This window comes from Erythrolamprus reginae, chromosome 9 (assembly GCF_031021105.1).
Source record: "Erythrolamprus reginae isolate rEryReg1 chromosome 9, rEryReg1.hap1, whole genome shotgun sequence".
Taxonomy (NCBI): domain Eukaryota; kingdom Metazoa; phylum Chordata; class Lepidosauria; order Squamata; family Dipsadidae; genus Erythrolamprus; species Erythrolamprus reginae.
This window is the reverse complement of record NC_091958.1, coordinates 10886093-10904418: the sequence shown is the minus strand read 5'-3', so window position 1 is coordinate 10904418 and position 18326 is coordinate 10886093. Positions and strand designations below refer to the sequence as shown.

Genomic DNA, 18326 nt, shown 5'->3' with positions numbered 1-18326 from the left:
GATTTATAAGTCTTAAGAACTGGGGGGGGGGGAGGCTTTCAGATTTATTATAAACCACCTCCCCAAACTAACTCTTTTATATAAATCTGGTCCCAGAAATAGAGGATACTGGAGCATGACAAGAGCGGCAAAAATAAACTGGCATCTACTTAATAACTGTAAAAGTGGATTGCCTTCAATGCTGAAATATTTATTGAAAGCCAGGGAGGGGGTGAGCACCAAAAAAAAAAAATAACAGCCTGCTATCAGATCTTTAGCGTTGGGCAATGTAATGCCTAAAGGCCTCTGGAACTGTCTTTCATTTTCTAGACTTAATGGCTGATTGCAGAAATCAATGTTGCCATTAGTAACCGAGTATTTGTTATGGCATGATTTCCTCCGTTGTTAGGTCTGCAGAATGATTACAATATTAGCGAGGTGCTTTTGTTATATAAAAAAAAGGGGGCTGGAGATATAACTTTCAATTTACTATCCATTAGTTCAAGAGTCTAGAAATGAGAGATGAGGCCAGAAATCTTACCTTTCTTTTTTTAAAAAAATTATATAATTTCCCCCCCGAAAAAATAAAACATCCCTTGATAATAAGCCCGATTGGGTTTTTGAGTGCATGGCAATAAGGCCAAGCGCTTATTTCAGGGTTCAAAGAAACATAACACAGGGTCTTATTTTGGGGAAAACATGGTATACAAACACACACACACAAACACACACATATTTGCCAATAAGGCTTAATATTGTTGAAGGCTGAAATGAAATACTACTTTGCTTGGCTTTTTGTGCACAGCAGGTTCACGCTGCAACCAACGGGATATTTTTAAAACATGATTTTTATAAGGTTTAAAATGATTGCGGAAGACAAAAATCGTCAATGGGAATTCGATTCCTTTCTAACGAATCCTTCCTATAATTCTCAGCCTTTTTGTAATCAGCACTTGGGGCTCGCAGCCTTAAATGTACCCCACATTTGTCCAGGTAAATAAATTGTATTTCATGCTATAAGGATTTATTCAAAACAGAAACAAGATTGGTGTCACTAGAGGAGGAGAAATGACTCTGTAGCAGCCAGATAGATTTGCATTAGTCCAAATTAGTACAGTAAGACAAAAGCAATATAATATATGAAAATCCCCAGCTTATGGCCACAAAATGAATCCAGACTCACAGTCGTAGGTTGTTCTGGTCATTAAGTGGGTCACCATAATGTCACACATGATTTTATAACCCTTTTGAAGCAATTGGTAAGCGAATCACTACGGTTGTTAAGTGAACGTGGTGGTTACTATCTGAAGGGTGCAAGTTTGGGAGTCCTTCAAAGATGTACAGTGGTACCTCATCTTACAAACGCCTCTTCTAACGAACTTTTCAAGATACGAACCCGGTGTTTAAGATTTTTTTGCCTCTTCTTCCGAACTATTTTTACCTTACGAACCCAAGACGCTGCTGCTGGGATGAAGGGGTTTCTTTCTTCCCCCTTTTTTGAAGAAAGAAAAGGGAGGGGCGGCTTGGAGGGGGAAAAGACTTCATTTAAGTAACTAGGAGAACAGCGTGTTTGCAGGCACTGAAAGAGTGTCTGTTGAAGAATGAAAAGGGAGGGGCGCCCCCCTTGCCTTTCTTCCTTCCCACTCACCCTTTAGCCTAGCCTTGCTTCTTCCACCCTCCCCCTTTAGCTGCTCCTCCCTGCCCTCTGTTCGCCTCCCTTCTAAAGTTTGGGATTTTCCTGAAGGATTTGCAGGCATTATTTGCTTTTACATTGATTCCTATGGGAAACATTGTTTCATCTTACGAACCTCCTCCTGGAACCAATTAAGTTCGTATCATGAGGTACCACTGTATTTGCAAATGAAGAATTCACTAATCACATCAATACACTTAGAAATAGTTTGCTTAAATGTGTTGACCAATAGTATTTCTTTCTTTTTCTTTCTTTCCTTCCTCTTCTTTTACCTTTCCCTTTTTCTTTTTTTTCTTTCTTTTTTTTCTTTATCATGCATAAATTCACTCTAGGCTTAAGTGATAACTGGGTAATTAAATGAGAACAAATTATAGTAAATAAACTTAATAGATCTAGAAGGTATATAGAAAAAAGAATGGTAAACTGCTGAAATGTAAGCCTAAAAACATCAACCAATGTTAAGCATGTTTTTTTTAATTTTGTTTCTTTTAATTGTTTAAATAAAGTCTATTTTTAAAACCTAAAAAAAAAGGAGGAGACACAACATGCAAAGGGGACGTACCTGAGGAAGAAGGTGAAGATGGGTGGGGACTATCTTCCTGAGCACTTCCTGTCTGCGAGAGGCCTCCGCCCATCCCACTTTCCTCAGTGATGTTGGAGGATCCGGGCGTGGTTGACCGGCTGACTGACTGGGATTCCTGATCACTCCCGGACCCACGACGCTCATCGATGCTCCCCTGGAGGATCTCCTCTTCCACCTTCCGGTCCCTCTTGTGGACCCTGGAATGAACCACCACTTGGTGATAGGTTCTGAAGACTCGCCCGCAATCGGGACACTCGGTGGGCTTCTCCTTCGTGCCCCCGTGGCTCTGCATGTTGTAGTCGAGCCCCGGGTTCATGCCGCGAGGCAGGAAATCTCGGCCCCCTTCCAAAGGGTCCAGTTTGTTTGACAAGTCTCTCTGATTGCCCATTTTAGCGCCGTGAACCAAATCGGCAGGCATTTTCTGCTTGGAGCCATCTGCTCCTACTAACACATACTCCCGCTTCTCCTTATCAAACAGAACTCCGGCGTGTGCCAAAGGGTCTTCGTGACTCCGCTGGATCTGGTGCTCTTTCGTCAGGAAACCGTGTTCCATGGCCATTCCCCTCGCCATGAGCTGCCAAGCTTGATAGCTGTTGACAGGGTCCATCTCCGCAGCTTTGGCGGCAGCCTGCAGCCTCTCGATGCAGCTCGACTTGAGTGGAGGCACAAGATTAAGACAACCCAGTAAGGAATGTTTGTCCCCGTCAGCAAGACTATGTCCGAGGCTAGCAATGGGAGACAGGAGCTTGCCCAGGACTTCACGCTCTTTCATGGGCAAATCCCCTTTGCCGTAAGCCTGGTTCTGCTCGCCGAGGCCAGCTTTGTCCGGGGGCAGGAAACCACTCTGCAAACAGGACAAGTATCTGGAGTACAGGTTGGCGTGAGCTTCCTGGGACATGCTCCCTACAGGTATGGGGACTTCTGAGTCACTGGGGGCTTTGCTCTTCACTGACAACTTATTCAGGTGGACTTTCATGTGATTTTTGAGGAACCACGGTTCCTTGAAGCGCCGCCCACAGATTTGGCAGCAGTGCTCAAAGGAATCCTTGTGCTTCCTCATGTGGCCTTTCAGGAACCAGGCTTGGCTGAAGACCTGGCTACACACTTCGCACCGGAATTCATTGGCCACCTGCTCCCCGTTTCCATTAGAACCCTGGCCCTGAGCAGACTCGGCAGTGATGTGGGCTTTCTCCACGTGGCTGATCAGCTCCTCCTCCTGGGATGCCGCAAAGTCACACAAAGTACACTTGTAAGGCTTGTGGAGGATGCGGATGTGCCGGTCCAACTCCTCCCGCTTCTTGAATTTCCCTTTGCAAAAAGTACATCTGAACCCAGCAGACGTGGCCACCACTTCTTCCTGGACGCTGGCAGGTTTCGGAGAGGGAACCGGGTTAGAGATATCAGGGGTGTTGTGGTTTGTGGACATGGGGACGTTGCAATTAGCCAGAGGGACAGGCTGAGTGTGAGGGTGAGCTTTGACATCAGGCCTCGGTTGCAGAAGGCTGCTTTTCATCTGCTTGTCCCTCAGGATGGCCCGTTCTTCCAACTCATGCAAGAGCCGGTTCTCTTCTCGGACCCGCCCACGGCCTTTGCCCAGGTTTCCAAGCTTGTGAGTACGCAGGTGTATCTTTAGGTTTCCCTTCTGAGCTGCTCTGTGGTCACAATAGGGGCACTTAAATGGTTTCTCCCCAGTATGGGTGCGCATGTGTAGTGACAGGATGCTGTTAAACCGAAAGCGCTTCCCACACAGGGGACATGGGTATTTCCTGTTCTTCCTAGCATCATCCTCTATGTCACTCATTTGAGACATGATGCCTAGGTTCTGTCCATTTAAGAACTGCTGTAGATCTACCCTCCCGTTTAAACTGGTATCGACTTCCCGGTTGAGTTGATTGGCCAACAAGGCCATCTGACTGCTGATAGGCTGGTTGGCTAACGAAATGTGGCTCTTGTCTTCTAGAAGGGCCACCGCCTTTTCCTCAGGGCTCTGTCTGGTCTGACGCTCAGGAAAGGCATGAGTGAGCTGGGACGTGATCTGGTGCAACTTCTGACTCATTGAATACTGGCCATTGAGCAGGGAGCTGTTCAGGTGGGCATCAGATTCTGGTCCCGCTGAAGAAACACCAAGGCACAGACTAGCTTCCTCCATTCCTGCAAAACAAAAATAGAGGAGGAGAAAATTTAGATTTTTCAAGTAGAACAGTTTTATCAGCAGATCTATGAAAACAACAAAACCATGTGCAATGCTCCTGTAGTCAATACTCAATAAATGTATATTAAATGTCAAGTGCATGATGTACCATTGCAATTGTTTCATCTTAATTATACGAGGCCTACATTACCCTGCGTTCTTTTTTTGATTGCTTGGATTAATTAGGTTTTTAAAACGAACACATTACCCTTTATAAAGTTATAGCCAAACAAAGTTATAACTGTTAGCCAGCATGGGTGTGTTAAAAAGAGATCATGCCAAACCAATCTTATTTCATTCTTTGACAAAGTAACTAAATCAGTAGACCAGTGAAATGTTGTGGACATGATACGTTTAGAGTTCAGGAAGGCATTTGACAAAGTAGATCACAGCCTACTTCTTGGTAAACCAGAAAAATGTGAGATAGATACCATCCCCACCAGATGGATTTGCAACTGGCTGACAAACTGTACTAAATGAGTGGCCCTTAACGGTACTACATCACAAGGTTCTGTCTTAGGTCCAGTACTTTTCAATATCTTCATAAATGACTAAGATGAAGGAATAGAAGGGGAACTCGTCAAATTTGCAGATGACACTAAGCTGACAGGAGACAAGCCCAAGATCCAAAAAGATCTTGACAGACTTGAACAATGGGCCCTAGCCAACAAACTGAAATTTAATGTGGAGAAAAGCAAGATTTTACACCTGGGCAGCAAAACCAAAGGTACAAGTACAGATTAGGTGAAACATGGTTCAAACATAGTAGCTGTGAGAGGGACCTTGAGGTCCTAGTGGATGAACACTTAAATATAAGCCAGTAGCAGCAGCCAAAGAAGCTAATACAACACTTGTTTCTATAAACGGAAGCATAGAATCAGAATCACGTGGAGTATTAATACCACTTTATAAAGCCTTAATAAGCCCACACCTAGAATAATGGCATCCAGATTGGGTCACCACATTACAAAAGAGATGTTGAGACTTTGGGAAAAGTGCAAAGAAGAGCAACTAAGATGATTATAGGTCTGGAGACTAAAATGTATGAAGAAAGGTTGCAGGATTGAAGTTTGGCTAGACTAGAGCAAAGAAGGACTATGGTGAACATGATAGCAGTGTTCCAGTATCTAATGGGCTGCCACAAAGAAGGCGGGGTTAATTTATTTTCCAAAGCACCAGAGGGCAGGGCAAGAAACAATGGATAGAAACTAATCAAGGTGAGAAGCAACCTGCAATTGAGGAGAAACGTCTTAACAGTGAGGACAATTAACCAGTGAAACAGCTTGCCTCCAGAAGTTTTGGATGCTTCACCACTGGTTTTTAAGAAGAGACTGGACAGTCACTTGTCTGATATGGTACAGGACAGAGGTAGGCAAAGTTGGCTATTCTATGACTTGTGGACTTCAACTCCCAGAATTCCTGAGCCAATTATGCTAACTCAGGAATTCTGGGAGTTGAAGTCCACATGTCATAGAAGAGCCAACTTTGCTTACCCCTGGTATAGGGTATAGGCTGGACTAAAAAAGGTCCAAGATCCCTTCCAGTTCTGTTTTGATTGATTGATTGATTGATTGATTGATTGATTGATTGATCGATCGATTGAATATCTAGTCACATTAAGCTTACAGGCCCCTTCTTGGGATGCCATTCCTGTTTACACTTGCCGCCCCAAGTCTACGGAGAGGGGCGGCATACAAATCTAATAAATACAAATACAATACAAATACAATACATATACAAATACAATACAATACAAAGGAGAAAGGTGATGCCTCTTGCTCGCTGCCCCTTTTAAAGAAACAAAACTAGAAATCCATTTATAAAACTTTCAGTCCCATTAAGCATACTCAATAAATTCCACATTCTCCAATGAGAAATATGGTTTTATGATTTGATTGGTGTTGTGGGGGGGAGGGGGTTGCGTGGAGAGATGGCCTGATATTTACTGGTACACAATAAAACAAGATAATGTTTGGGGGGAAAATAAAGTAAAGGACAAGCTTTCGAACAATAAAAAGGATTTTGCTTTAGTCAACAAAAAGTGCGGTAATATCTCATTAAGCTGATTAGTATGCGACTTAGAAACAGTACTAGGTGCTGTAACACATGATTATAATCATAAAAATCCTTCAGTGTTTGCAAGTAAGCATTAACGAGGTATATTAAATTTTAAGGAGACTGCGACTAGCAGCTTTGCAAGCCTCTGAGATTAAGATTTAACCCTTCTGTTCCAAAGCAATTGTTCCTCCATCACTTAAACAGGGCATCCATCTAAAGAGACCATCAATTATCTTCTTTAGTTGCCGAGCAAATTCATTCAATATTTAGGCAAAACCTGCTTGGGTTTTTAGCTCCGTTGCTAAATTCCTTTTGCAACCGGGCGAAAGAACGAGACGAAAGGACCCTGGCTATTTTAAAAGAGCTCTCGTCCAAGACCCGATAAAAGCCAATTAAAAGCCAGGGAAGGTGTCACGGAAAGCTTCAACAAGTTTAAGAATTTTTAATAACTTTCTCAATATACAGTAATGAGTATAAATGGTACCTACAAAGTTGGCACTGCAGAAAATTAGAACTCCAAGCTGTTTGTTAAACAGCGGCACACAGTACCGGTCAGCATAATTGCCCCTGGTAATAATCACCCCTCCCTTACTATGGACTTGGAGAAGGCGTTCGCAAAAACTCAGAGGCTGGTGTTGCTTCCAATATACTCTCAGAAAAAGGATGGGAAGCGATCAAGTGAAACATATGGAAGGGTTGACCCTCTCGACTTCCTTCAGTCTTGCACACTATAAAAATGTCAACGTTTCTTAATCCTTTGCAAACGGTTCAGGTGTTCAACCCATTCACAAACGGACGCAATTTTAGTACAGAACAGAAATTGCAAACTGTTGCCCTAAGTCAGTGTTTTTCAACCAGTATGCCGTGGCACACTAGTGTGCCGCGAAACATGGTCAGGTGTGCCGTGAAGAAGGAAGCTCAGGTTCTGGTCTCACAACTTTTTTCTGAGAGAGAGAGAGAGAGAGAGAGAGAGAAAGAAAGAAAGAAAGAAAGAAAGAAAGAAAGAAAGAAAATGAGAAAGAGTGAGAGAGAGAGAAAGCAAGAGAGAGAAAGAAAAGAGAGAAACAGAGAGAAAGCAAGAGTGAGAGAGAAAAAAAGCAAGAGAGAGAGAAAAAGCAAGAGAGAGAGAGAGAAAGCAAGAGAGAGAGAGAAAGAGAGAGAAAAGGAGAGGAAGGGAGGGAGAAATGAGCAAAAAGGGGAGGAAAAAAGAGAAATGAGAAAGTGATTGAGACAGAGAATGAGAGGAAAGAGAGAGAAACAAAAGAGAGAGAAGTGACTCTTGATTTAAAGCATATGATAAAAAGCACCCAAAGAATAAGAGAGGGGAAAAAACCCCAGCCCTCACCTGTTTTGGAAATGGTTCAAGAGCATGTATACACACACAAGGGTGGGGAGGAGACGGATGGAAAAAGAGAGGAGAGTGTCTTAGGGTGTCATTTTGTGTCATTTTGGTTGGTGGTGTGCCCCAGGATTTTAAAATGTAAAAAATGTGCCGCGGCTCAAAAAAGGTTGAAAATCACTGCCCTAAGTGTCAGTCCTCGAGATTGAAGATCACATGAAGACAGAATCAAGATCACGTGAAGCAATAGTGCTGGGGGTGGGTTCTACTTGCCTTCCCTACAGGTTTGCATTGCCTTGGAAATGTGCATTTTTGCATGCGCGCACAGGCGCAAAGGATTCTTTGCAGTGAATGGGGGGGGGGAATCTGCCTACCAGGTATTCATCTGGTTAGCGTCCTTAGTCTGGCGGGACCCAGGGGAAGAGCCTTCTCTGTGGCGGCCCCGTCCCTCTGGAATCAACTCCCTCCAGAGATTCGAACTGTCCCACCCTCCTCACCTTCCGCAAGACTGCAAAGAGCTACCTATGTTGCCAGGCATAGGGTAATTGATGCACTCCCTTGTTGACTAATAAAGATTTATTTGTGGTATGATTGAGTAGTATTGACTGTTTTTAAATAATAATGGGCTTTAGCTTCAGTTTTTAATTATTGGATTTGTATTAAATTGTTTACTGTTGTTGTGAGCTGCCCCGAGTCTTCGGAGAGGGGCGGCATACAAATCTAATAAATTATTATTATTATTATTATTATTATTATTATTATTATTATTATACTTCGAAAAATACAGTAAATAAATTTACTTATTTGGTTGTAAGCAGCAGTCTTTGATTAATGAACAGTGCAATTTCAAACAATTTTTTGGAAGCTGGTTAGCATAAACTAATCATAATTAATCTGGCCAATACAGGAAGCTGTGGTCAACCCATAGTACAGGCAAAATTTTCTAAATTCCTTGCCCAGTCACAGGAAGGGTGGGAATTTGATCCTAAAGCTCCCTTTGTCTAATTTATGTTATAATAAGCCATGAAAATTAAATTAAACTTCAGCTCCCCTTTCCGCACACACACCCATCTCAGGGCCACAAGGTTTTTTAAGAATGTCATCCCGGTCAGCTTAGAAAAATGGGTTTATTGTGACATCCAAATATAAGCAATTATGCTTGAAAATAGATTATGCTTGAAAATAGATTCCATAAAAATACTATTAAAGCAAACTATTTATGAATCTTTTTTAAGATCCCATTTTATTAGAAATCTGCTAAAACTGACCAATGCTTTTTTTTTTTTAAATTTATTTTCTAAGTAGGAACTAAGATACATTTTTTTTAAATGTCCACTGCCAGGGAGGAATGGAAAGAAATCTCCCACAGCGGAAATATCTGCCTGTTTAGAATCCAGAAACTCTAATGCCTCATTACAAGCTATTGTTAAGATTTGGGGAAGAAAGGTTTATAAAAGGTCTGTAATTTAAACATTCTTAAGATAATTAAATTTCAGCTTACTTTATTTCCAAGTAAATTTACTGGACTTTCTTCTCGATAAATGGATTTTTAAAAATGCAGCCTGGATTGGTTGCTTAAAAGATTTGAGCTATAAAACTGGCTACATATACAATATCTGTGCCGTACTTATTTATTCTTTATTTTGTTCTGTTTTCCAACATTTCATAGGCAGAAGCAGTATGGAACACTCTCTGAATCTACGAGTCCCATTCCAAATCACAGAAGACTAAAATATATACCCAGAGAAATGGTAGCCTGAATTTAGACTTTCTGAAATTAATGCATTTGGGAAAGATAGTGACCTTCCCATTTGCAATTTAAATTTCAGAGGGGGGAAAATGGAGAATTTGTGACTTAGGAATTGTTGAGTGATAGCTATTCTCAGCTATTGCCAAGTGAAGTGCAATGACTGGATGTTGCAAGACAATCAGAGATTGCCTTCTCTGTTTTAAGTTTATGGGGAAAAAACAAGGCAGCTAATTTATTCATAGCCGACAAATTATATTCTGCATAACCGGAAAAGGTAGGGAAAAGCCTCTCTAGGAATCTCCTGGGAGGAAACAGGGCCTCCACCCTCCCTGTGGTTTCCCCAATCGCACGCGTTATTTGCTTTTACATTGATTCCTATGGGGAAAATGGCTTCTTCTTGCAAACATTTCTACTTAAGAACCTGGTCACGGAATGAATTAAGTTCGTAAGTAGAGGTACCACTGTACAAGAGAACCAGTTTGGTGTAGTGTTAAGGCAGTGATGACAAACTGCCTTGGCAAACACCGAGGGCCGAAATGTTTGCACAGAAAGGTCATGATGTGCTCATCGAGGCCCCACTCTGGAAAAGGCAAACTTCTGGGTTCTAGTGCGCTTATGTGCGTAATAATCAGCTGGCCATCATACATGCAGAGGGCTGCAGAAAAGCTTCCAGGTTCTGGCATTCGTTCGTTCGTTCATTCGTTCATTCATTTGTCTTGTATACCGCCCCTATCCGTGGACTCTGGGCGGCTCACAGCATATACCAAAAACATAACAATACAGTTTATCCAATTAATATACTAAAAAGTTTCTTAAAATTCTAACTTTAAAACATTCATTTTCATTCATTCAGTAATCACACTAATGCCATTTGCTGGACAGGGGAACATCTAATGTCCCCAGGCCTGGCGCCAAAGATGTGTTTTTAAACTCTTTCAGACGGCGAGGAGGGTGGGGGCAGTGTGAATCTCCAGGGGGAGCTGATTCCAGAGGGCCGGGCCCCCCACAGAGAAGGCTCTTCTCCTAGGTCCTGCCAGCCGACATTGTTTGGTCGATGGGACCCTAAAGAGGCCAACTCTGTGGGACCTCACCGGTCGCTGGGATCCGTGCGGCAGAAGGTAGTCTCGGAGATAGTCTGGTCCTATGCCTAGGCTTTATAAATCATAACCAACACTTTGAATTGTGTCCGGAAACCGATCAGCAGCCAATGCAGACCGTGCACCCAACAATATGCGCACCCGACAATCAGTTGTCTGGTGCACCTGTGCACACCGTTTTTTGACACTGCCAGATATACGAAGGTAAGCTGATCATCACACTTCCTAGAACTAAGGAGAAATTTCCTGACAGTTAGAACAAATAACCAGTCTCCAGAAGTTGTGAATGCTCCAACACTGGGTGTTTTTTTAAAAAGAGATTAGATTGACAAATCTAATTGACAATTGACAAAATTGAACGGGTCCAAAGACGGGCTACAAGAATGGTGGAAGGTCTCAAGCATAAAACGTATCAGGAAAGACTTAATGAACTCAATCTGTATAGTCTGGAGGACAGAAGGAAAAGGGGGGACATGATCGAAACATTTAAATATGCTAAAGGGTTAAATAAGGTCCAGGAGGGAAGTGTTTTTAATAGGAAAGTGAACACAAGAATAAGGGGACACAATCTGAAGTTAGTTGGGGGAAAGATCAAAAGCAACATGAGAAAATATTATTTTACTGAAAGAGTAGTAGATCCTTGGAACAAACTTCCAGCAGACGTGGTTGGTAAATCCACAGTAACTGAATTTAAACATGCCTGGGATAAACATATATCCATTGTAAGATAAAATACAGGAAATAGTATAAGGGCAGACTAAATGGACCATGAGGTCTTTTTCTGCCGTCAGTCTTCTATGTTTCTATGTTTCTAGATGACCATTCAACTGAAATGGAATAGGGCTCCCTGCCTGAGTAGGGGGTTGGACTAGAAGACCTCCAATGTCCCTTCCAACTCTGCTATTCTGTTACTCCTGATAAGAAATATACAGAGCACCAGATTTCCGAACTTATTCCGGGTCATTAAGTAGCTGTAAACATTATGACAAAAATAAACCAGAGATTTCATGCTTACATTTTAGCCCAAAGCTGGGTTTGCTGAGCTAGTGTTTTGTTTTTAAGGGAGAAAAAAACCCTCCTCTCTAACAATCAACGCTGGCGACATTTCGGTATCCAAACATATTACATCAGAAATATTATCACGCTGGGCAGGATACAGAGTGGTTTATCTACCAGATTATTAATAAATAAAACATATGGCAGTATGGCTGCCTTGTTTTTCACTAATACGTATATAGATAATGCAAAGAATTTATAATATAGTGGAAAGAGTTAAAATTTGAGGGATGTAGAATCAGAAAAAGGGCCTATTTATTTTTAATGGCTCATTCCAGCCAATAGCTGGTGCCCAGCTGATCTGATACCATATTTTTATATGTCCATTTCAAAAGCTGCCTTTTCTTAATTCTTAAATTAAATTAAATTAAATTCTTAAACCAATCCTTATTTGAACCTCAGATGTGAAGTTAAAGTTGAGTGTTGCTACATAAGTTTTACCTTCCAGCATTGCTACAAGTAAGAATCAATGGCAAACAGGTCATATTCTTTAATAATGATGGTAATGTTTATGATTAGGATAATGGAAGAGATGCATGCAACTAAATCAGAAAGATATGTAAAGCCATTTTTATAATGTAGCATCTGGGCCAAGGGATTTCAAGATTTAAGAGTGGAATCAAGTTAGTGGGACCGACATTAAACTTTCTAAAAAGTCACCTGAGCTAATCAACAATTAGCTAATTGCTGACAAAACTCAGCGTTATAAAGTTATTCCTTAATTTTGTGTAGCAAACTGCTTCATTTCCATGGTATCTCACATATAAATTTACCATATTGCCCAGCACTGCATATTGTAGGTGATAGTCAGCCATCTATACTGTAGGGTGTCAAGTAATCATACTTGAAAATTAAAAGTAAAATATTTGAAAAGCTGACAACAGGCTTACCTAATTCAGCATCTCGTAAGAATATCTCAATTACCAACAACATGGCACTGCATACATAGTTGAAAGGAAGTCATAGATAAAAGTTTAGAAAAAGTTTAGAAAAAGTTTAGGACATTATCTAATAAATTTAATATAATTTAATATAATATAATATAATTTAAATTTAATAAACTTTAATAAACAGTAATGTACTCTTAAGGTTGCTGTTGTTGTTTAAATCCCTTGATCTTTGAAAAATAGTAATTACAGTTGTGATTGCACTAGTATCACCAAAATCTAATTTAGCAGTGATTTGAAGTAATCATTGAATTAAAGCTGTGTTTAAATAATAGAAACATAGAAACGTAGAAGACTGACGGCAGAAAAAGACCTCATGGTCCATTTAGTCTGCCCTTATACTATTTCCTGTATTTTATCTTACAATGGATATATGTTTATCCCAGGCATGTTTAAATTCAGTTACTATGGATTTACCAACCACGTCTGCTGGAAGGATCTACTACTCTTTCAGTGAAATAATATTTTCTCACGTTGCTTTTGATCTTTCCCCCAACTAACTTCAGATTGTGTCCCCTTGTTCTTGTGTTCACTTTCCTATTAAAAACACTTCCCTCCTGAACCTTATTTAACCCTTTAACATATCATGGAGTGAAACACCGAGACGGTCTGGAGTTTGTGTTCAATCCTCCACAAAGTGTGTCTCATTGCCTTCCAATGGGAAGATGGTGCAAATGAATGTTGTAGCGAATGAAAATGCCTTTCAAAGCGAATAGCTCATTTCACTTCCAAAACAGACTGGTTCAGGGGTAGGCAAAGTTGGCTCCTCTATGACCCGTGGTCATAATAATGTGGTGGGTCCTCCCAGTTCGGACTAGTTCGTCTGAACCAGTAGCAACCCTCTGGTGATGTCACGGTGACATCAGAGACCTGTTTCTATCAATGCCGCTCCATGAGCGGCGCCATCTTTTTAAAAAATATATATATTTATGCATGATTTTTTTTCTTGTTTTGGCTTTTTTCCCCGTACTGCATATGTAGGAGGTGGTGCCCATGGGATGCGAGAGGAAGTGAACCATTAGTGAGGCAAGTTACAACCCATCTCTGACGGTTGTCTTTTATTTTTTTCTATAATAATTTTATTAAGTTGATCAAAAGATAAAACGCAAAAGCAAGACTAGACTTTCAATCCTGGGCCTAGAAAGTCTAGAACTAAGACGCCTAAACAAGATCTAAGTATTGCCCACAAGATCATATGCTGTGACGTCTTGCCTGTCGGCGACTACTTCGGCTTCAACCACAGCAACACAAGAGCACACAACAGATTTAAACTTAATATTAACCGCTCCAAACTTGATTGTAAAAAATACGACTTCAGTAACCGAGTTGTCGAAGTGTGGAACTCATTACCGGACTGCATAGTGTCATCCCCAAACCCCCAACACTTTACCCTTAGATTATCTACGGTTGACCTATCCAGATTCCTAAGAGGTAAGGGGCGAGTACAAGTGCCCTAGAGTGCCTTCCATCCCCTGTCCTATTGATCTCCTATATCTCCTATTCCTTTCTTCTATTCCTATATCTCTTCTTCTATTCTTTCATTGATATGTTCTATTACTATATCTTCTTTTCTATTCTTTCATAGATATATTTTACTATGAGTATCTCCTCTATAACCTTCATCATGTATTTTACTATGTGTATATAGATATATACCCACTAAAACCCTCATTGTGTATTACCGGTAGACAAAATAAATAAATAAAATAAATAATAGAAAAATGGGGGAGGAAAAAGGGGATAGAAAGAAGTAATGAAAAATATTGACTTTCAGCTCTTTTTGTAGGGCAGTAGAACAAGATAGTAACGTTCATCTTAACACGTACAGCCATTTCTGTAACTACAAACGTATCTAATCAGCAAAACTCAAGGTTAACTTTTGGTTAAAGGCCACCATTTATTCCTAGGAAAACCATTTGCTTTAACTGAAAATATTTGTGAAAATATTTTGTGGAATGATGTGTCTCTCGTATATACTGCTCAAATAAATAAAGGGAACACTCAAATAACAGATCCTAGATCTGAATGAATGGAATATTCTCATTGAATATTTCATTTTCACAACTATTCCATTTGCACAACAGCATGTGAAATCCTAAGTGGACAATTTGATTTCACAGAAGTTTGATTTACTTGAAGTTATATTCTGTTTTGTAAGAGTTCCCTTTACTTTTTTTGGAGCAGTGTAATTAATCCCATTCATTAAACAATGTCACATTGCTGAATCCTAGAGTTGTGCCTTGTGGTGCCACATGTCCGATGGACAGAATCCCTACATTGAAGACAATCTAACACTGAAGATGTTCCTTATTTGGGTAAAAGAAACACCTGCAAGAAAACCATCACTCAGAGAGCAGCAAGGACACCCCCCCCCTTTAACCCTGATCTACAAGCATTGTCTTCTACTGTTAGATTCGAGACAATGATGAATCCGCATACAGACGGGAAGTTGAACAACTATCCTTGTGGTGTGACCAGAACAATCTAGAACTGAACACACTCAAAACCGTAGAAATGGTGGTAGACTTTAAGAGAAACCCTTCCACCCTTCCACCTCTCACAATATCAACAGTAGAGACCTTCAAATTTCTAGATTCTATCATATCTCAAGACCTAAAATGGTCACCTAACATCAAAAACATCATCAAAAAAGCACAACAAAGAATGTTCTTTCTGCGCCAGCTCAGGAAGCTCAAACTGCCCAAGGAGCTGCTGATCCAGTACTACAGAGGAATCATTGAGTCTGTCATCTGCACCTCTATAACTGTCTGGTTTGGTGCTGCAACCCAACAGGACCAACACAGACTTCAGAGGATAAACAGAACTGCAGAAAAAACAATGGCTGCCAACCTGCCTTCCATTGAGGACCTGTATACTGCACGAGTCAAAAAGAGGGCGGGGAAAATATTTACTGACCCCTCACATCCTGGACACAAAGTGTTTCAACTCCTACCCTCAAAAAGTCGCTCATCCTTCCTTTCACCCATTTCCTCCCATGTTGACTGTATGACTGTAACTTGTTGCTTATATCCTAAGATTTTTATTAATATTGCTGCTTCATTGCTTATTTGACCCCTATGACAATCATTAAGTGTTGTACCACATGATTCTTGACAAATGTATATTTTATTTTATGTACGCTGAGAGCATATGCACCAAGACAAATTCCTTGTGTGTCCAATCACACTTGGCCAATAAAAAATTCTATTCTATTCTATTCTAGATAGAATGTAAAATTCACAAATGCAGCTGAAATCAGAAGCTGGTTTGATACTGAAATCTATGAGATTTTGTTTGCAGTGTTATCTCTCAGGAACATCATGTTCCGATATAAACCATCAAATAGGTAAACAAACATTCCTAAACTGCAAGCATAGAGTCAGATTAGGTGAGTTGGATTGTTGCCAGTTTACAGGTTCAACAAAATAACACTTTGGCTCTTTCATCTCCTCGGGGTCTTCGTTCCCTTGTTCCTACTACTGCTTAGGTCAAATGCTTGTACCTGGTGTTGAGAATGTTGGCATTCATCCCATAACAAAAAGAGCAGGACTTACAAAGTCCATAAATTCCCTTTGACCTCAACTGTTGAAACATCTGTTGGGTTGAATCACAAGCTGCTTGTTGGCCAAGTTTGACAGCAACAATGCCTGTTGTGGATTATCTCTCTCGGTAGTAGGTGTCGGTGGAATAAATAGCTGTGTTTCAAAGGACAAAGCAATGTTTTATAAACAAATCTGAAGGTGATACTCTACAACATGCTGGGGAGAGAATGGTGGTAAAAACAAAGGTGGGATCCTTGCAGATATGTGATAATGATGAGGGCTAATTCTTAATAAAACGTATGTGCAATTTACTGCACGTTGCAATCGTAATTAGATAAAAAAGAGAATGACTTTGTTTTCGGAAGAACGCTGCATATTTCAAAAGAGAAGTGAATGTTCAATAGTGGTTCTAGGACGTTAGCAATTTCAGATGGGTGTGCTGACTCCTGACAGTGGCCTGGATGAGTCCCTACAGTTTTCTAGGCCGATGACTAGGTCTTAGCTTTTTCCTACAGCTGAGAGAGAAGGTCACCCAGCTCACTTTGTACCCAAGGCAGTGCTTTTCAAACAGTGAACACCGACCCCCTGGGGAAGCATGATGTGTTGGGCAGAGCTACTTGGCCCATAAACTGTTGGGCAGAGAGAGTTTTGCGCACACGGAAGTTAACCCAATAAGTAGCCACAGTTAACCATCATACCAATTTTTTATTATTTTTTTATTAATTTTAAAATATGGACTATAAAACACACACACAACATGCAACCTAATTGAAATCTTCAATGAAACACAACAGCAGGTTTTCTTGTAAAAATATATTTACTTCTCTTATATCAAACTGCTTCTCTATCATACAATACTTTCATATAACTCCTATAATATCCACCACTGCAATCACTAAGCACTAATCACTAAATTACAAACCATTCTATACTATAACAAACCACTCATTTTATCGACCTCGGAAGGACGGAAGGACGAGTCAACCCTGAGCTACTGAGATTCGATCTGCCAAACTGCTGGCAGCCAGAGGTAGATTGCAATACTACACACTAACAGTGTACAGTAAGACAGTGGTACCTCTACCTACAAACGCCTTTACTTAAGAACTTTTCTAGATAAGAACCGGGTGTTCAAGATTTTTTTGCCTCTTCTCAAGAGGCATTTTCCACTTACAAACCTGAGCCTCTGAAACTGTAACCGGAAAAGGCAGGGAGAAGCCTCTGTGGGGCCTCTCTAGGAATCTCCTGGGAGGAAGCAAGGCCGGAAAAGGTAGGGAGAAGCCTCTGTGGAGCCTCTCTAGGAACCTCCTGGGAGGAAGCAAGGCCGGAAAAGGTAGGGAGAAGCCTCTGTGGAGCCTCTCTAGGAATCTCCTGGGAGGAAGCAAGGCCGGAAAAGGTAGGGAGAAGCCTCTGTGGAGCCTCTCTAGGAATCTCCTGGGAGGAAGCAAGGCCGGAAAAGGTAGGGAGAAGCCTCTGTGGAGCCTCTCTAGGAACCTCCTGGGAGGAAGCAGGGCCGGAAAAGGCAGGGAGAAGCCTCTATGGGGTCTCTCTAGGAATTTCCTGATAGGAAACAAGGCTGGAAAAGGTGGGGAGAAGCCTCTGTGATGTCTCTCTAGGAATCTCCTGGGAGGAAACAGGGTCGGAAAAGGCAGGGAGAAGCCTCTGTGGGGCCTCTCTAGGAATCTCCTGGGAGGAAACAGGGTCGGAAAAGGCAGGGAGAAGCCTCCGTGGGGCCTCTGTAGGAATCTCCTGAGAGAAAACAGGGTCTCCACCCTCCCTGTGGTTTCCCCAATGGCACGCATTATTTGCTTTTACATTGATTCATATGGGAAAAATTGCTTCTTCTTACAAACTTTTCTACTTAAGAACCTGGTCACGGAACGAATTAAGTTTGTAAGTAGAGGTGCCACTGTATCTCCTTACACGTTCCTTACGTTCTACATGTAGCCTAGGACTTTAAAAAATGTGTTTCAAGAAAAGGACAAGGAACAATATTGTGATGATCTTTTCCGTACAATAGGGCTAAGAGCAGACAAGCGAGATAAACACGGGCACAAAGATTAACGCTTCTCTTCCCAAGGCCATCCCCAT

At 41.2% G+C, this 18326-nt stretch overlaps 1 protein-coding gene across 2 annotated transcripts in view; it reads right to left on the bottom strand.

Annotated features, from left to right (window-relative positions):
* ZNF536 (zinc finger protein 536) overlaps positions 1-18326 on the bottom strand; it is a 354431-nt gene that overhangs the window by 95163 nt on the left and 240942 nt on the right. For both annotated transcript variants that reach the window (XM_070760286.1, XM_070760285.1), the window contains exon 4: positions 2235-4406. In XM_070760286.1, the coding sequence (XP_070616387.1) occupies positions 2235-4404 (2170 nt within the window). In that variant the 5' untranslated portion in view covers positions 4405-4406. The remainder of the gene's footprint in view (positions 1-2234; positions 4407-18326) is intronic.